Here is a 19728-nt window from a genome sequence, read left to right on the forward strand (position 1 = left end):
GCCTCTACGTCACAGCTAAGAAAGGTTAAAAGGTCTTAATATCCAACCTCATGTGAGTAAATATGATCAGAGTGCTAAAACAAAGCTTTACTTCCTAATAAAGCATTTTTATTCTTAATTAAAGATTAATCAAAATATAAATGAGAAAATTAGGTTGAGAAATGACTGTTTTATGTCTGAGTTTTGTTGTGGCATATGTGTGTGCACATGAGCCAGCTTCAACCTTGGATGTTTTGTGTATGTGTGGAGAAATGCAGCAAGATAAGAACACGGTTGGTTACTTTCTAACCTTGGTTCTCTGAGGGAGAACTCCGTTACATATTCCATATGTAGTAACTCTTTAAGACACCCCACGAAGAGACGTGCAACCAAAACCCAAAGTGTTGCAAACAAACTATTTACAAATATACATACGTACACACTGGCCTGGTCAAAGCCCTGCCACAAGCAAAGGCCGAGCCAGGGGGGTGGAAGGCATCAGCCTGCCAGACTCAAGACTGGCCTGAGGAAGTCATGTGTCCTCGGGAGTGAGAATGAAGGAATATGTGTGGATTGATTCTCACGTTTCCTCATTCTTCTAGTCTCCTCATTTAGGAACGTGTTGGGTGCCCGGAAGCGTAACATCTTGACGATTTGTCACCTAGCATAAAATATTACGCCTTGGGAGTGAGAACGTGTTGTAATATGTAATAGCATCTGTAAAAGATTTTTTTTTTAGACAGATACCCTTTAGAAGAACAGTTCTAGCACTGAATACAGCATGTAAATACAAAGAATATCTGACCTGCGTTTATTTTCATTTTTAACCTTTGTTGTTATTATTCATTTTATTTTATTTTATTTTATTTTATTTTATTTATTTTATTTATTTTATTCTATTTTCAGTTGTTACAGACGGCACAGACATGGCTGGGGGATAGGAAAGGGAGAGAGAAAGATGAAGGAACAGAAAAATAGAGGGGAAGGGGGACAGTGAGAAAGGACACTTAAAAATAAAGAAAAAAAATCTCCTGGATCACCTGTTGAGAGAAGAGGAAAAAAGAGAGAACAAGCAAAAAAAGACAGCAACATAATAAACACAGCACCATCTCATTAATCTAGCTAATAGTAAATAACAGTAAATACTAAACATTGAATGTTGTTGTGCAGCACGCAGGACCGACAGCGCACATTGTGCTTTGAGGCAGCAGCCAAGAAAGGTGTAGTTTGTGTCTGTGAACACCCGTGTGTACACCTGTGTGCACACCTGTGTGGATCAGTGCGCTTGTACTCAAAAGGTTTCTCCACATAACGATCTGCTAGAGGGTGTGGGGAGCCATAGCCTGTCCCCCAGGGCATGAAGCAGGTATGGAGAAGATCCAGGCCCCGGACATCCAGAGGCCCCAGAGTGCGACAGCCCAAGGAGGACCACCGGAGGGGCATCTGTGCCACCCTCCTGGGAAGAGCTGAGGAGAGCCCCAGATGAGGGGTCACCCAGCAGCCACGGAGCAGAAGTCAGAAGGGGCTGCAGTTGCGTGCCCGTGGGCTCTGCCAGCAGCCAGCTGTCCATGAACCGAGTCCCAGGCCCAGAGGCCGGAGGCCCACACCCCGGAAGAGGACGGACTGAGCTACGGGCGGCAGGCCCTGCCATGCCGCCACCGGGAGTGAGCCAGGTGTTGCAACTGTTCCAACAACAGTATTTTATTTTTTTGTTGCAACTTTTCAAGGTTTTTATTGTTATTGTAATATTGTTTGAATTGTACAGTAAATGTGACATAAATAAAAGAAAATCACTTATATTCCCGTTTTGTGAATTAAATCAGCCTAAATGTACATAAACACAAAAGGCTTCTAAAAAGCATTTATCTTACATTTCATCCATATTGTGTATGTAAGTCAACGAGTGTCAGTAAGCAAAAAGGTTAATGTGGTTTAAAATAAGGGCTGATATAACAGAGATGCATTTGTAGATATTATTATGTGTTTTACTGTCTTTATGGTGCTAGCTTAAAATTACTGTGCAAAACTTAGCATATATTGTACTAAAGTGGTTATGTTATGACACAGATATTAGCTTATCTCATGGCTAATTGTAATTAACTTCTAGTGCATTTATTATTTTTAGCTACATATTCCCCATAAATATCCTTATGTCCTATGCTTCATTTAAACTGTACTCTTATTGAACCGGTCGTAAATACCAGTATTTTTTATTCAGGTGTGGGGAAAAATACTTATGAATACACACTCCAGAAACATTAAAATGAAGGTGGTGAGGAGATGTACTGGATTAATCCCCAGACAAAGCTATCATACTTACGGAAGGGCACATCAGCCTTTAGTGAGGTCTGTTTTAAGATGACTCACTAAAAGTAACTGTATGTACTGTAAGCACAGAAACCCAGTCACGCATAGAGTTGTAGCAATAGATTTGTTACCCTAACTCTCTTAGCCCTGAGACAGACAGGTGACCCATCCAGAGTGTACTCTGCCGATGTTTACTTATTTTTCTCCTTGTTATTATGTGGTGTGGTTTATTGCTGATTGTAATTTGGTTGTTTGGTCTGTGCTAGGGTCTGTAGATAAATGCTACTGTGTTCCTTGGTTTATAGGCCCACTTGTAATATTAGTTAGATTGCAGATAGGGGGCAGGGTTTAATAAGAATATGTTTCTTCTTCCTGCTCCTTTTCACGCATGGTTGCAGTGTTATATCAAGGGAAAGCAGTTTGTGTGAATAGATAAAACTGTTGAAACTGTTGAACCAAGTGTGAAATAAATAAATACATGAAATGAAAGGCGCTGACAAATGTGCTGGGTACATGAAGGACGTATATCACTGTCAGCACAGTTTTGCTCTTTCACCCTGAAATATTTATTGAGAAGTTGCAGAATGCATTTTCTTAACTGTTTACAGTTAAGGACCCTATTCATATTTAACTGGAAAATGAATACATGATTTTCTATAAAGTTATACTAATGAAAATTTTTAACAATTTCAATTCCCTTTTTCAGTTTGCCATGACAGCCCTGCAGAGTCACTGTCCACATGGGTCAGTGGGAACAAGAAGCACTCTGCTAATGTGTGCACTCTGACCAGCAACATCCAACCAGACGTAATGCTCCATCTCCCTGCCGGAGTTTTTTGTTTGTCTGCGACTGGAGCGTCTCACACACACAATCACACACACCAGTTTAAATGTAAATATTAGCATATCCTTAGAGGAAACACAAATTTGCTCATTAGACAAGGAGGTTTTTGCTCCTTGCCAACATAACTAGCATTTAATTCATATAATTCATAGTACACACACAAGGGGGCAGGCTTTCTCCCAGTGCCACCCAGCCTGTCTGTGCAAATGACAGAAAATCTTTCACAGCTTTAATAAAAGTAACCACTGCTTCTCTTATTTCAACCAAAACCACAGCAAAACCACTAAGTAACGCTATCTATGTGCTAAAAATGTTAATAAATGTAACATAACCAATGAAGACACAGAGCATCACCTATTGCAGCACCAAAGCTACATAATGGTTTACTTGTTGTCTCGCTTTTTACTTAAGTGTCCTATATACTGACACTTTCCATTCTGTTTGTCTCTGTTGCAAAATATACAGATAACAGATTGCAATATTATATCACTGGTATGCTTGTTCTGGTTGGAGGAATCCACAGCAAGACTACAGTTTGTAGAGGTAATATTGAAGGCAGCATAGAAACCATGAAACAGTCTAATTGTTGTTGGTACACATTTATTTGTGCAGTTAAGACAAACAAGCCACACATTTCAGGAAAATCATGTAGTTTCAAGCACTACTTTGTCAAAGGCAGAAACTAGTGTTGGCATTTAAGAACACATATTCATGGAATTATTTTTGAAGCAAAACCATTACATTCTCATTAGCACGTGTACAGAGGGTAATATAACTGTTTCATAATATTTTGATTTATTCTTTATATGCCATAATTCTGGAAGCGGCATAATATTGGCCATTGTCTTGTGTAGGCTACTAATGTATTTTTAGTTATTTCTGGGGGCTTTAAACTTTACCTCGATTTCAAATACAGCTTTTGTGTGTTGAAGTATTTGGTTGTTTGGTATTCCTTGGCCTCTCAACACCAGACCAGACATTTTAACAAAGGTGGTGGCAGTGTTACCCGTTTAATATAAATAAGAAACATATAAATAAGAAACCCGAGTTCTATCACAGGACCTTTGAGGCCATTTTCATAGAGGTTTTGATCTGCCACAGTAGAAAAACTACATAGCTACACTATAAAAAGTTATTTCCTGTGAGCATGTTACACAATACTAAATGAATAATAAATTATAGTGTGAAATTTTATACTTAAGAAGGAATTGATGTCTTTGAATAAACTGCTGAATGCTGTGAAGCCCTCTAAAATTGGCACTTATTAACTGGCATCCAGAAAGTTAACATGTGACACAAAGCACTCCTGATTAAAGATCTGTGAGAAGTTGGAAGTGAGATCAGGTAGACACTGTTTAGTCTTTCTGCAAATTATATTTTCTCAGTCTAGGCAGGAAGAGGAAGTAATTTAAAACAAATGGGTTTAAAATTATCTCAGTTATCACCAATATACTACCACCATAGTTTTATATTTAACCATAGTATAGACTTACAATGACTTTCCACCAAAGTGCAGCATAATAAAACTTTTAAAAGGCTTCAAAGTGTAAGGCATTTGATTTCTGTTCCAACATAAAGGTAATTTAATCAAAATGATGTGGACAGCATGTACAGTTATGCTTTTATCATAAAGGATGTGACAAGGGCAAATATTCATCTTTCCATTCTAATTTATCATTTTTTTGTTGCTTTTCCTTCCTAATTGTCATATTTGTTTCTCTTCTCCATCAGGGTGAAAAAAAAAACGTTACCTGAGTTCATGTAATCATCAATGAAATATTTCAATACTAAGCTTTTTTGCCTTTTTATCTGTCCCTAAGTTATTGGACTCTATGCCACTTACTGCTGAAATATGTGGTTTGCTGTCATCAACTTGTAGCCTAGTGACTCTTTTCATCTCTTTTACAACAACAAAGCTTTATTCTTGCAAAGCAGGAAAGTTTATTACACAATTTCTTTGTTACAGTTTCCTTTCGTTAAGATTACGTGATTCCTGGTTTAAAAGAAATAAAGAATTATCAAAAGCATCGACACCAAAGGATAATCCTGAACCCTATTTTCAGGATTTGTGAGAACTCATCGTGTATAATAGATTTTTTTCAATGTTTTCGCTTCCTGCACTGTCAGTGCTATCATCTATTATGAGAATGCATATTATTGTTTACTTGTAGCAATGTTGTGGATGGTAATTTTCATACTTAGTTTACAGCAAAAGACAGCAGACAAAAACACCTTATTGTATGACGAACTATCAGGAAGGCAGGTTTTAAGTGTTGCATTTGCATGTTGCTTAAATTCAAAAATAGAACGAGACTTGACTGTGGTTCATGTGTTTTAATTCTACCCCCTCACAGGCATGGCTGCTCATCTCATCGTTCTTCTTCTTCTCGGTGTGCTTAAAGGTCGGTCACAGGAATCATTTAAATACTTTATGTTTTTCAAGGGTTTATGTCAGCAGATGATAAAAATAATGGCTGTTAATAATTTTTGGTTTACTCAGTTTTGTACTTAACAATACTCTGCTATACTCTAAGTGTCTACATGTACAAGAGACAAATGAAGGAAGAATGTTTTAATTATAAACATAACCATTAAAATACTTCATTCTTCTTGTAGGACTTCACAGCATAACTACAGTCAGTAAAGTATCAGTGGAAGCTGGAAAATCTATCTCCATCCCATGTCTCTATGAGTCCCAATACATAAACCATGTAAAGTACTTGTGTGAAGGTTATGATTGGAAGTTCTGCAGATATGCAGTAAAAACAAACAAACCAGACCCTTCAGGAAAATATGTAATCTCTGATGACAAAAAAGAACAAATTTTCACTGTGACTATAAACCAGGTGACAAATCAAAATACTGATTACTGGTGTGTGGTGGAGATTAATAATGGACCGGACTGTGGACAGTATTTTAAACTATCAGTTATTAGTGGTAAGTGCACATCTCTATACACATTTCAAATTATTTACAATATCTTTTTCTGAAAAAAAAAAGAAAAAATCATGTTTATGCGCATGTCATTCAAAGCTAATGAGAATCGATATGAAATCTTAATCACCTATATCTCTTTTATTCAGCACTAAAAAAAGTATTGACATTTTGCGGTTTTTGCTTTTTTCAAAATGAATTTTACTTGAAGATACCCGTAGACTCCCTGTGGATCATCAGAGGATTACAGGATATATTGGCGAAAGCATAACCATCAGATGTCACCACAGTAACTCTGGAGAAATGAAGTGGTGCAGGCTGGACAGGAACTGTGTGACAGGATCACCTGGATCTATAGATGGAATAACAGTGAGCACTCATATGAGAGACCCAAATGTTTTCACAGTGACCATGAGTGGACTAAAGTCAAATGACAGTGGCTGGTATTGGTGTGCTAAAGGGGACATTCAGATACCAGTATATTTAAATGTTACTGAGAAACCGATCACTAGTGAGTACTGCAAGATATCAAAGATTTTACATGTAAATGAATTCCATCCATTTATAAGAGATTTTAGGTTTATAACTGTTACAGTACTCTTGTGATAATGTTCTACTATGTTCTACTTCTATATCTACTACTCATACTGTTGCTTGAAGTGAAACAATTATCAGAATGGAACAATTCTACAGTAGAAGAAAATGAAGAACCCAGGTCAGATATTTTTTATATTTATTTGCAGTATTTAGAGGTAAAATGTTTTTTGTAAGGGACTATGCAGACAAATTTTTACAGACACTATTATTACTTGTTAAAGTAAACTAAATTATGTTCTCAACCTGCATGTTGCAGAGCTTCATATGACACAAAGATCCTCATCATCCCTCTGAGTGTGTTGATCTTGATTTTAATTGGGGTGTTCATCTGGTTTATACTGAGTCACAGTAAGTCTTAATGAAGCTTGATTTCAATCCACACTAAATTTATTGGTAAATATTAAGAATTGAATTCATAGTTAGGTTATTGAGCGTTGTTACAGCGAGTCAGTAACGGCAATTTTGTTTTGCTAGAGAAGCGCAAAGTAGAATTATCAGCCACAGCAATGGTAAGTTATGCTGATTTATTTCTCTGTGTGCACGGTACATGATAGTAAAAAAATATTTATGTTTTAATTGTGTTATGTTCTTCAATGAAGACTGGAGAGGACATAACATACTCTGAAGTTGGACTCGAAAAAAATAGTTCACCCAGGGTAAGTGCTATCAAGAAATCAAATTTCCAATTTTCAGCAAACATGTCATCTGAGAGTTTGCTACAGATCTAGACTATTTGATAATGAAAATCCTCATAGGGTAAACTGTTCTTGTGTGTTTTTTATAACTCACAAAATAAAACAACATCTATCAGAAGAAATGAGAGCATGAGTCACAAAGCTGCATTTTGCTTCTGGGGATTCAAACCTCTGCCCCTTCTTGCTCACTTAAATATTGTTATTTTATCAATTTTGACACCCTGCACTTGCTACAGGGCACTCAGTGAGTGTAAATGCATTGTATTATGCTCATTTCACACAGGTGGATAAAGAAGTGATATACTCTGAAATTAAACCCAAGATACAAAGTTCAACCAAGGTAACCAACTGCAATGCTATCAAGAAATATTTACAATTTTCAGTGAACATATTGGCCATCTGAGAGTACACACTAGGTGTAAACCTCTTGATGCATGCTCAATCATCCAGGTAAGTAAATCTCCAAAAGTTGATTCTGTTCATCTGGATGTAACGTTTTCAGTGGGAGAAACGTTTCGTCACTCATCCAAGTGACTTCTTCAGTCTCACCTGACTGCAGGTTTCCCCTATCTTATAAACAGTACATTTGCATAATGACTGAAACCAGCCCACTGAAGGAACAATGGGCTGGGAGGTCAGTTCCTTGATCATTAATATACAAATTCTCATGACCACTGATCAACAACCACTGATCAAAGCTCATTGATCAAAGACCACTGATCAATGGCCATGAGTACCATACACAGAGAGTTGGGGAATGGCTGCAATCACAGCATTGTAAGATGGTGAAAGATGTACCCTTAGGTCCCCTCCTCGGTTCAGAGATGGTCTTTCTCTTTTCACGTAAATGGCCTCCTTGACTTTGCGCTCAAACCAGCGTTCCTCCCTGTCCAGGATGTGTACATCCTCATCCTTGAAAGAGTGTCCACTGGCCTGTAGGTGTAAATAGATTGCAGAGTCCTGGCCTGACGAGGTAGCTCTTTTGTGTTGTGCCATCCGCTTCGCCAGAGGTTGTTTGGTTTCCCTGATGTATAAATCCTGGCAATCCTCCTGGCACTTAACACCGTACACTATGTTACTCTGTTTGTGTCGGGGGACCCGATCCTTGGGGTGGACCAATTTTTGGCGCAGCGTGTTTTGGGGTTTAAAAGCCACAGAGACACGGTGTTTAGAAAAAATGCGTCTCAACTGTTCCGATACTCCTGACACGTACGGGATCACTACGGGTTTTCGCTTAGGCAGCAGTTGTCCTTCTCTCCTGGATCGGCTGGAGCTTCCTTTAGGTGCCTTCCCAGCTTTGACAAAAGTCCAGCTGGGATAACCACATTTACTCAGGGCCTTCTTGATGTGATGTTCTTCTGCTTCCCTGGCCGCTGTGTCTGTGGGGATGGTGTTCGCTCTATGTTGTAGCGTCTTGATGACACCCAGTTTATGCTCCAGTGGATGGTGAGAGTCAAACCTTAAATCAGTGGTCCCCAATCCCAGTCCACGAGAGCCGGTGTCCCTGCAGGTTTTAGATGTGTCCTTGATCCATCACAGCTGATTTAAATGGATAAATTACCTTCTCAACATGTCTTGAAGTTCTCCAGAGGCCTGGTAATGAGCTAATCATGTGATTCAGGTGTGTTGACCCAGGGTGAGATCTAAAACCAGCAGGGACACCAGCCCTCGTGGACTGAGATTGGGGACCCCTGCCTTAAATACTGATCAGTGTGTGTAGGTTTCGGCTTTTAGATGTCCCCCATTACTGATGGAAATTTCACAGTCTCTGCGGGCTAACCTGCCACTTTTCATATCCTCCCTGGTGAATTTGATGTGTCGGTCCACCGAGTTAATGTGATCAGTGAAATGTGGTACGTCCTGAGATTTGATTTTCACCCAGGTGTCATCCACATACCTGAACCAATGACTTGGTGGTGTTCCAGGGTAGGATAGCAAAGCCCTTTTTTCCACTTATTCCATGTACAAATTGGCCACGATGGGTGAAACTGGGGAACCCATGGCACACCCATGTTTCTGCCTGTAGAACTGACCCTTGTATGTGAAGTAGGTGGAATGAAGGCACAGTTCCAAAAGCAAACACACTTGGTCGATGCTGAGAGTGGGGTCATCCTGTAATCTCTTACGAACTACCTCCAACGCTTTCGTGACTGGCATGCAAGTGAAGAGAGATGTAACATCGTACAAGACCATGGTTTTATTTGCCTCCATAGTGACATCTCTCATCTTCTCGACAAAATCCAGGGTGTTCTGGATGTGGTGTTCAGAGCTGCCTGTCAGCTGGCTGAGGATCGAAGCCAGAAACTTAGAGATGTTATAGGTGACCGAGTTGATCATACAGACAATTGGTCTTAAAGGTGCACCCTGTTTATATATCTTCGGTAAACCATACAGACTTGGTGTAGATTCCCCTGGGTATAGCCTGTGGTATGAGGTCTGGTCAATAGCCTTGTCTTGTTCTAACTGCTTCAGACAGTCTATCACCCTCTTCCTGTAACCACTTCCTGGGTCTCATTTCAGGGGCTCATAAGTATTTTCGTCACTGAGCAGTGACAAAATTTTCTCATGATAGTTTTTCTGGTTTAGCAAAACTGTGCACCTACCCTTGTCTGCCGGAAGGATGATAATGTTGTTGTCATTACTGTGATGTGAGCGCCTTCCTCTCCTCCATGGTGATGTTGAATGCTGGGGGCTTTGCGTTGCTGAGAGAGGCCGAAACTTTCGTGCATAGTTGCTCTGCTTCCACTTCTGCAATATTGTTGTTTCGATATTGCATTCAGCTGAGACTGAAGAAGTCATTTGGATGAGTGATGAAATGTTTCTCCCACTGAAAACGCTAGGTCCAGAATTGAACAGAATCAACTTTTGGAGATAGGTGTAGACTATTAGAGATTTATTACTAATATGTTACCTCATATAGTAAACTGTTCTTGTGTATATTTTAGAACTTGTAAACACAGCAACAGCTATCAGAAGAAATCATAATTCACAAATCTATATTTTCATTCTAATAATTCAAACCTTTAACTCTTATAATAAATTTAAATATTGATATTTTTCAACAACACTGACCCCTTGCAGTAGTACTAGAGTGGTTCAGTATTGGAAATGTAAATCACCCGAAGTAACCCTAACACACTACAACTGCACATTTATATTCAGGAATACTTTTTTTCTTAAAGCTCAACAGAAGTGAAAAGTGCTCAGTTTCGATTTCTGTTTCCCCCTAGAGTTTATTTGCTGAATGTGACGTGGAACTCACGTACAGTTCTGTTGTTGAGAAACAGCGTATTAAATGGGTAAATATTAAAAGACCTGAAGCCAACCACACACTAGATGTCACTTCCTTTGGTCTCTTAATTTCTTCAATTATTTTGCTTGTTGTCCTAGTGTTTCATGCTTTCTTTTTAATTTGGTCACATTTTTCTTTGCTTTTTTTTCCCTAATTGTCACATTTGTTTCTGTTCTCAAACAGGATGAAGGAAAAGATACAGAAGTTTCAGAGCATTAGAGCATATTAGCTAACAAGCATTGAAATGTTCAAACATTAAAACATTTTTCCAGTTTTAACTTTTTTAGCTGTACCTATATTATTGAAGTATTGTCAGATAAAAGCTGCAATGTGTTAAATGCTGTCATCAGGTTTTTCTTCTCCTTTTAACTGTTTTGTAACAAATTTTATTCCTGCATAGCTGCAAATTTATTCAAAGAAGCATTTGCCTGTTTGCTTGCTCTTTTTCACGATCATTGATATGATTCTTAGTTTTTGTAATAAAAAAGGATTGTAATCATCAGCATCAACATTTCTATTTGTCTTACTGTTAGATGTATGATGTATCATGTTTTGTTCATGAATATATTGTATGTGGTTTGTAGTTTAAAAAATAGCTCCGTGTGTATATAAAATCTCTATGCACAGCAGAGCAATATCTATCTATCTATCTATAGATAGATAGATAGATAGATAGATAGATAGATAGATAGATAGATAGATAGATAGATGGATGGATGACTGGTCCCATCCAACTACCGGCCGATAACCTGCCTCAGTACTACATGGAAACTCCTGTCAGGCATCATAGCGGCTAAGATGAATAGGCACATGGCTCAATACATGGGTGAGGCACAGAAAGGAATTGGCAAGAACACCAGAGGGGCTAACACCAGCTATTGGTAAACCAAGCAGTCACCCAAGACTGTAAGACTAGGCTGACCAACCTGTGCACTACCTAGATTGACTACAAGAGGCCTATGACTCAATGCCCCACATCTGGATCCTAGAATGCCTAGAACTATACAAGATCAACAGGACTCTAAGAGCCTTCATCAGGAACTCAATTCACCATCACGTGTGGGATCTACCAAGGAGATGCGCTGTCCCCACTTCTGTTCTGCATAGGCCTGAACCCCCTCCCCTCAGTGAGATCATCAACAAGACTGGCTATGGATACCGACTACGGAGCGGAGCAGTTGTCAGCCACCTCCTCTACATGGATGACATCAAGCTGTATGCCAAGAGTGAACAAGACATCGATTCACTGATCCGCACCACCAGGATATACAGCAATGACATCAGAATGTCATTCAGACTGGAGAAGTGTAGTTGGATGATAACAAAGAGAGGGCAAAGTATTCAGAACAGAGGGGATTGAACTACCAGAAGGCAACATTGCAGACATAGAGGACAGTTACAGGTACCTGGGGATCCCACAGGCAAATGGGAACCATGAAGAGGCCGCTAGGAAAGCTCCAACCACCAAGTAACTGCAGAGGGTCAGGCAAGTCTTGAGGAGTCAGCCGAACAGTGGCTGGACAAAGCTGGACTGAAAGACAGCACAGAGGCACTGATCATGGCAGCATAGGAACAAGCTCTGAGTACAAGATCCATAGAGGCTGGGGTCTTTCACACCAGGCAAGACTCCAGGTGCAAGCTGTGTACAGATGCCCCTGAGACAATTCAGCACATAACAGCAGGGTGCAAGATGCTAGCAGGCAGGGCATACATGGAACGCCATAACCAAGTGGCCGGCATAGAGAGCAGGAACATCTGTGCCAAGTGTGGCGTAGAAGTCCCGAGGTCAAAATGGAAGACATCCTCAAGGGTGGTGGAGTATGGCTGAGTTAAGATCCTGTGGGACTTCCAGATACAGATGGACAAAATGGTGGTGGCTAATCAACTGGACATAGTGGTGGTAGACAAGCAGAAGACGGCTGTAGTGATAGATGTAGCTATACAGAATGACAGCAACACCAGGAAGAAGGAACACAAGAAGCTAGAGAAGTACCAAGGGCTCAGAGAGGAGCTCAAGAAGATGTGGAGGGTGAAGGTAACAGTGGTCCCAGTGGTAATCAGGGCACTATTTGCAGTGACTCCCAGGCAAGTGGCTCCAGCAGATCCCAGGAACAACATCGGAGATCTCTGTCCAGAAGAGCGCAGTCCTAGGAACAGCTAAGATATTGCACAGGACCCTCAAGCTCCCATTCCTCTGGTAGAGGACAGGAGCTTGAAGGATAGACCGCCGCCCACAGGGGCGAGAGGGGAATTTTTAAAAATATATATCTGAGCAGTTCCTATAGGCTTAATATTTATCTGGCCTTCTACTTTTGTCTATATTGTATATTTTCATGATTTGAAATTAATAATAACAATAATAATAATAATAATAATAATAATAATAATAATAATAATAATGGATTGCATTTATATAGCGCTTTTCAGGACCCCTCAAAGCGCTTTACAATACCACTATTCATTCACTCTCACATTCATACACCGGTGAAGGCAAGCTACAGTTGTAGCCACAGCTGCCCTGGGGCAGACTGACAGATGTACAACAAGAGTTGTACATGTAATTTAATCCAAATAGTAACTTCTTGCTGTCATGTTTTAAGTAATTCAGTCCACATTGACTTTGCAACCTGTAAATTACAGCAAATTATGTCATTGAGGTAACTAATAATAAGACCATAAGTATGAGGAACTAATAGCAAGGCACGTATGAAGTGTTGCATTTTCATATTGCATAAATTAAAAATAGATGCAGACTTGACGTTGGTTTATGTGGCGTAAGTCTATTTACTCACAGGTATAGCTGCTCATCTTATTGCTTTTTTTTCTCTTCAGTGTATTTGAAGGTCAGTCAAATGAGCTGTTTAAATACCTAATGTTCCACAAGCTAACATCAACACATGATAATAAAGATAACAATAAAATCCAGTAATGTGAAGGAAGAATTTTTAAGTAAACATAACCATGAAAATACTTGTATTACTATATTTGTTCTTGTTCCACGAGTTCACAGCGTAACTACACTCAGTGAAGTTTTAATAACAGATGGAAAATGTGTCTTCATGCAATGTTTCTATGACTCCAAATATATATACTTGTACTAATGTAAAGTACTTGTATGATGGATATTGTTGGCAAACTGCTGCTATGAAATAAAAACAAAAGAAATATTTAATGTCTAATAGAAATGTAGTGCATTTATTACATGTACTGTATGTAGTGGAGATCAATGAAAGGTCAGATGACATGAAGTATTGTCATATATGTGGCACCAGGTGTATCATAAGTACATTTCAGTATATTTTACATAGACTATTATTGTTGATGATTTTTTATTTTACTTATTTATTTATTTATTTACATTTGTTCAGAGTAAGAAAGTTGTAGAGCTAAGACATTTACACAAACCAGATTTTTATTTATTTATTTATTTTCTTTGCTTTAAGTTGCTTTTTTAAATTAATGTTTTTCTTGTTTTCTCTTTTTTGTTTTTTCTATGATTATATTATGATTATGGATTTGCCTGTTTTGGTGTAAGACTAATGGTAGGATTTATAGAGAGTTGTCCATCTCTAGAAAGAATGCCCCCTCTCCTTTTAATGAAACTGTTGGCTGTTACTGGTAATAGGCTGCTACTGGTTGTACTGCTGTTGTGAAAGAAGAGTGCAATAAGGCTCCATCTTGTGGTGGGTTTGATATGTAGTTAGATATTTATTCTGAGAGAACTGAGTGACATTAGTAATTATGATTGAATGGATCTGTTGTATGATTGAGTTACTGAGGGGGGAAAAGCTGATGTGGAAGACTGGCTGCTCACAAGAGGAGACCCAAATATAATATCTAGATGAAGGAATGTTCATTTATTTAACATTTCTCCATGAGCATGGCACATGTTACTAACTAATTGCCAAATTATCGTGCGAGATCAATCAATTGGAGACCAGAACAACAAACGACGGAGGCACCTGACAAGTGCAATCAAACGATGAGTTTATTAACACCGGAGAGGAAACATCAGCATATGTCTTCCTCTGACAAAAATACATTGAATGCTGGTTTTATAGCATAGAAAATTAACGCCCACACAATACAGGTCAAAAATACATTGTGTACAGTCATTGTTTACAGACAAGGGTACATCTTGTACATCTCTAATAACTATAAACAGACATGTAACTTCTCTTTTCTATAACACCTGCCTTTTAAGGTAATAAACTTCAAGCTTCAGGGTCTCTAAGGGCTAATAATTGATCCTCGTCACCAATCACTAAGTAGACAGAATTGGCGCAGGTCTCAAAAAGAAGCAGAAGACACTTGGGCCTTTCGCTCAGGCCTGCTACTAGATTAATATGTGTATTGTAAGCATGCATGCAATTAACCTGCTATGTTCTCATCTTCCCTCAACATGTATCACCTGGACACTCACCAGTGAAGCTTAAAACCCTCTTGGATGGAACATCAACTCCAAATCAGCATAGATATGCAATGTGTATAAAATGAACTAAACCTGTGAATAGAATGAATGTGATGACAAACATATTCAATGCAATATGAACCCTGTAAGAAATATTACTGATAAAATAATGCTGTAAAACATGTTCTTAATGCATTTATCATAAGGCAGATTATATGGTAGCAATAAAAGAATCTCTGAATCCCAACAGTTACTAAACCTATCACTAACTACTCCAAGTGATTATAAATTCTACATTAATTCCAAATATGAGTAAATTTTAGTACCAGAAGATAGAGAAGATACTTTCTTGTCACAAGAGGTCACCACAGCAGGTGGCGCCACATGTTTGATTTAACAGAATTTCATGATGGATTTCTTTTCTGACATAATCTCAATGAAGATTTGTGTTTTTAGAAACTGAACCAGCAACCTTTCACTTGACACATGAATATACTATAATATGGAACCACTCTAAGAGAGAGAGAGAGAGATTAGAATACATTTGATTACTATACTTATTACTGCCTTTTTTTCATTGTAGATACTATTCATACCTTTGCAGGAGACAGTATATTTAAAAAGGGACAACACAGCTCGGATACCTTTTTTATTTTTCTGCATTATTTCTTTGCATTATTCCAGTTACTTGCCCATTATTCTGTGGACAGGTAACTGGTCTTCTAATGAAGTTTCTCATAAATGTTTTAAAGAGACTACATTGGAAAAAAGAGGTTTCGTCTGAATTCAGATACAGAGGTGGAGAGGTTAGAATAATAAACAAAAATATAAGGAACCCAATACATATAACAAACTCTATAAACAGTAACAGTAACAAGATTTCTAAAGTAACCAGTACAAAATTCGAAGTAGCAGAATGACAATGGAACCAACAGGAAATCGAAAAAATTTATATAATATAAATAAAATATAAAATATAATATAAAGAATCTTGGTTAAACAAAACCAAAAATAAGCCAGAATAAAAACTCATAATGTAGCTTTCTAGGACATATGTCAGGGTCTATGACAACAAAAGTGATTGGTTATATGACACAAGTTATAAAAACCAAAAAAGACTGTTAAAAACATGACATGTGAGGACAGTCATTACTGGTGTTTTATGGAGTTTCAGGTACATGAACACCAGACATGGAAGACGGGCTTTGTCTGTCTGTCACCAGAGGTAAGACTGCACAAGTACATTTCAAATAAGCAATTTTCATAGACAACATCTTTACATGTTATAGTAAAAATGAATCAAATTTCTACTTTTTTCCATCAAGGTTCATCCAGTTTCTATGTGAATCATAAGGATATTACAGGGTTTAATGGAGGGAACATCAGAATCAGAATCAGAAAGGGTTTTATTGCCAAATGTTGAGCAGGTTTACAACATTAGGAAATTGCTGTGGTACTTAGTGCAAAACATACTGTAAGACAACACTTAAATAAACATAAAGATAAGAATTAAAAGTGCTAAGCAGATTTAATATATACATGTGTGCAGGTGATGATCAGTGCAAAAGTGGAATAGATGCAGAGAACACAGTATAGGGTCATGTGTTTGTGGTGGGAACAGTCATGTGGTTATTGTTCATGAGTCCAACAGCAGAGGGCAAGAAACTGTTCTTATGGCGAGAGGTTCTGGTCCAAATGGACCGGAGCCTCCTGCCTGAGGGGAGGAGGTCAAATAGACTGTGTCCAGGGTGAGAAGGGTCAGCTGTGATCCGAGCTGCACGCCGCAGTGTCCTGGAGGTGTACAGGTCCTGCAGAGATGGGAGTCTGCAGCCAATCACCTTCTCACCAGAGCGCACAACATGCTGCAGTCTCTGTTTGTCCCTGATGGTGGCTCCAGCGTACCACACGGTGATGGAGGAGGTGAGGATGGACTCGATGATTGCAGTGTAGAATTGCATCATCGTCCGTGTTGGCAGGTTGAATTTCTTCAGCTGCCTCAGGAAGTACATCCTGTGCTGGCCCTTCTTTATGACGGAGGTGATGTTGGGCTCCCACTTGAGGTCCTGGGTGATGGTGGTACCGGAACCGGAATGAGTCCACAGAGGTGATGAGGGTGTCAGTCAGGATGATGGGGGGGAGTGGGGCTGTGTGCTTCCTAAACTCCACAATAATCTCCACTGTCTGGACATTCAGCACCAGGTTGTTGTGGCTGCACCAGGACACCAGACGTTCAACCTCCCTCCTGTAGGCAGACTCATCCCCATCTGAGATGAGTCCGATAACGGTGGTGTCATCTGCAAACTTAATTAGCTTGACAGACTGGTGGATGGAGGTGCAGCAGCTGGTGTACAGGGAGAAGAGTAGAGGAGAAAGAACACAGCCCTGGGGGGGACCCGGTGCTGATGGTCCGGGAGTCCGAGGCACTCTTCCCCAGCCTCACATGCTGCTTCCTGTCCATCAGGAAGTCAGTGATGCACCAGCAGATCGGATCAGGCACATTCATCTGGGAAAGCTTGCCTTGGAGATGGTCTGGAAGGATGGTGTTGAAGGCAGAGCTGAAGTCCATGAACAGGATCCTGGCGCAGGTTCCCAGGAAGTCCAGATGCTGCAGGATGAAGTGTAGAGCCATGTTGAGAGCATCGTCTACAGACCCGTTTGCTCTGTATGCAAACTGCAGGGGTTCCAGGAGGGGGGCCGTGGGTGTCTTGAGGTAGGAGAGGACCAGGCGCTCAAATGACTTCATGACCACAGATGTCAGAGCCACAGGTCTGTAGTAATTTAGTCCAGTGATCCTTGGCTTCCTGGGGACAGGGACTATGGTGGATGACTTGAAGCAGGCAGGCACATGACATGCCTACAGTGAGGAGTTGAAAATGCCAGAAAACACTGGGGCCAGCTCATTTGCACAGTGCCTGAGAGTGGCAGGAGACACACCGTCTGGGCCAGGAGCTTTCCAAGCATTTAGGCTTTTAAACTGCTTCCTCACATGTGCTTCATGAATATGAAGGCTTGTAGTGGGAGACGGTGGTGTGAAATCCTCCTTGGTGTGGGGTGAAGAAGGGGGTGTTGTGGGTGAAGTCTTTGATGGTGCTGATGACTCTGTTGTGGGGGGAGAGGGGGAGGTGGGGGAATCTAAGGAGCTTGGAAAGAAAAGCATCTGGACTTCTTTAAGTTGGTTGAAGACGTTTCACCTCTCATCCGAGAAGCTTCTTCAGTTCTAGGGTCAAATGGTGGAGAGTCTCAGATTTAAGCTCTGTGGGAGTAACCCACCGAGAGGGACAATGGACCCCCTAATGATCCTCTACCTAATCACATAAGCCAAGGTGTGAAAATGGTTCAGGGGAATGAGTGTTCACGGTGTCTCTATTGTTGGGGCTGATGGAGGTGTGAAGGCTGCTTGATGGCTCATCAAAATGGCACTAAAAGTCGTTGAGGGTGTTGGCCAAGAGCAAGTCATCAGTGGAGTGGGGGGTTTTAGGCTTGTAGTTAGTGATATTCCTAAAACGTTTCCACACACAGAGGCCGAGTCATTGCCTGAGATCCGCTGCTGCATCTTCTCAGAGTGCTGATGTTTAGCAGTGTCCACGTCTTTACTGAACCTGTACTTGGCCTCTCTGTAGCAGTCCCTGTCTCCACTTCTGAACGCCTTGTGTTACCCTAGAAGAGTTATACATTCAAATTATTTTGTACCTGATCTGTTTTCTTTGTAATTTGTTTAAATTTCAGCTATAAAGCTGTTTTTGAGTTTTATGGTCCTTGTTGCTGAGTCGTGCATTTGGATCCCAATTCCTGCCTGTTACAGTTCACCCTGATAGCTGGGTCTTCTCTGTTGTGTATTTTAAGAAGTTATTGGTTTCTAAAATTAAACTTACCACAGTGCATGTCCTGTGACCCTGAATTAGATGGACAGACGGACAATAAAAACAAAGAGGAAAAAATACTGTAATGAATTTCATTTAGTTTGTTATATTGTTTTTATTCCACTGTGTTTTCCTACAGGCTATCATCGTCCCTGTTATGACATGCTAATTCATTTTGCATTAAGCTTATTATTTTTATTTATTTATTAGTGCTGTCAGCGTTAATCTCGTTAAAATGACTTTAACGCCATAACCGCATTAACACGGCAAATCTCCGTTAGCGAGTTAGCGCGGATCGCCCTGAGCATGGGGCTGCACGGCGTTAATGCCGTTAACGTCATTTTAACGAGATTAATGCTGACAGCACTGCTATTTATTTATAGGAACAAGAATGCCATGTTGTTCTTTTGCTTAACAATCTTGTGAGCAAAATCAAGTTTAAAAATTTCATAGAATATGTTGTACTTGTACTTTCATAAAATATAACTTCTATGATTTAGGTGATTTATCTTACTACACATGCTTAGAATTCAATACAAAAGAAGTTTAAACTGTGTTTTGATTTCCGTTTCACCTCTCTCGTGTTTCTTCTTTGTTTCCCAGAGTTCATTTGCAAACTGGGATGAGAATGTGACATACAGCTCTGTGGTTTTGTAATTTAAAAAACACACACACACACACAAAAGCTATGTTTAAAGAACTCCGCATGGTTTCTCACATAGCGAAGTGTTGCTCCTTTTACACATTTTCACCACATGAGCAGTACGACTCAATGGACAGCAATGTTGGTGTGTTAGCTGTTGAGAAAA

At 39.7% G+C, this 19728-nt stretch overlaps 1 protein-coding gene across 2 annotated transcripts; it reads left to right on the forward strand.

The window, feature by feature from the left end:
• The first annotated feature begins 5484 nt into the window (after window positions 1-5484).
• Window positions 5485-11147, forward strand: LOC102076491 (polymeric immunoglobulin receptor-like). 2 transcript variants are annotated; one of them, XM_019366812.2, is made up of 10 exons: window positions 5485-5532; window positions 5747-6067; window positions 6276-6575; window positions 6725-6779; window positions 6918-7009; window positions 7136-7170; window positions 7261-7317; window positions 7640-7696; window positions 10587-10655; window positions 10832-11147. In XM_019366812.2, exons 1-10 carry the CDS (start codon window positions 5487-5489, stop codon window positions 10865-10867), a joined length of 1068 nt encoding a protein of 355 aa, XP_019222357.2. In that variant the 5' UTR covers window positions 5485-5486; the 3' UTR covers window positions 10868-11147. The 2 variants fall into 2 exon arrangements, with proteins under 2 accessions (XP_019222357.2, XP_025753176.1); XM_025897391.1 differs by lacking the exon at window positions 10587-10655.
• Window positions 11148-19728: the final 8581 nt, after the last annotated feature.

Source organism: Oreochromis niloticus, linkage group LG13, assembly GCF_001858045.2.
Source record: "Oreochromis niloticus isolate F11D_XX linkage group LG13, O_niloticus_UMD_NMBU, whole genome shotgun sequence".
NCBI classification, from domain to species: domain Eukaryota; kingdom Metazoa; phylum Chordata; class Actinopteri; order Cichliformes; family Cichlidae; genus Oreochromis; species Oreochromis niloticus.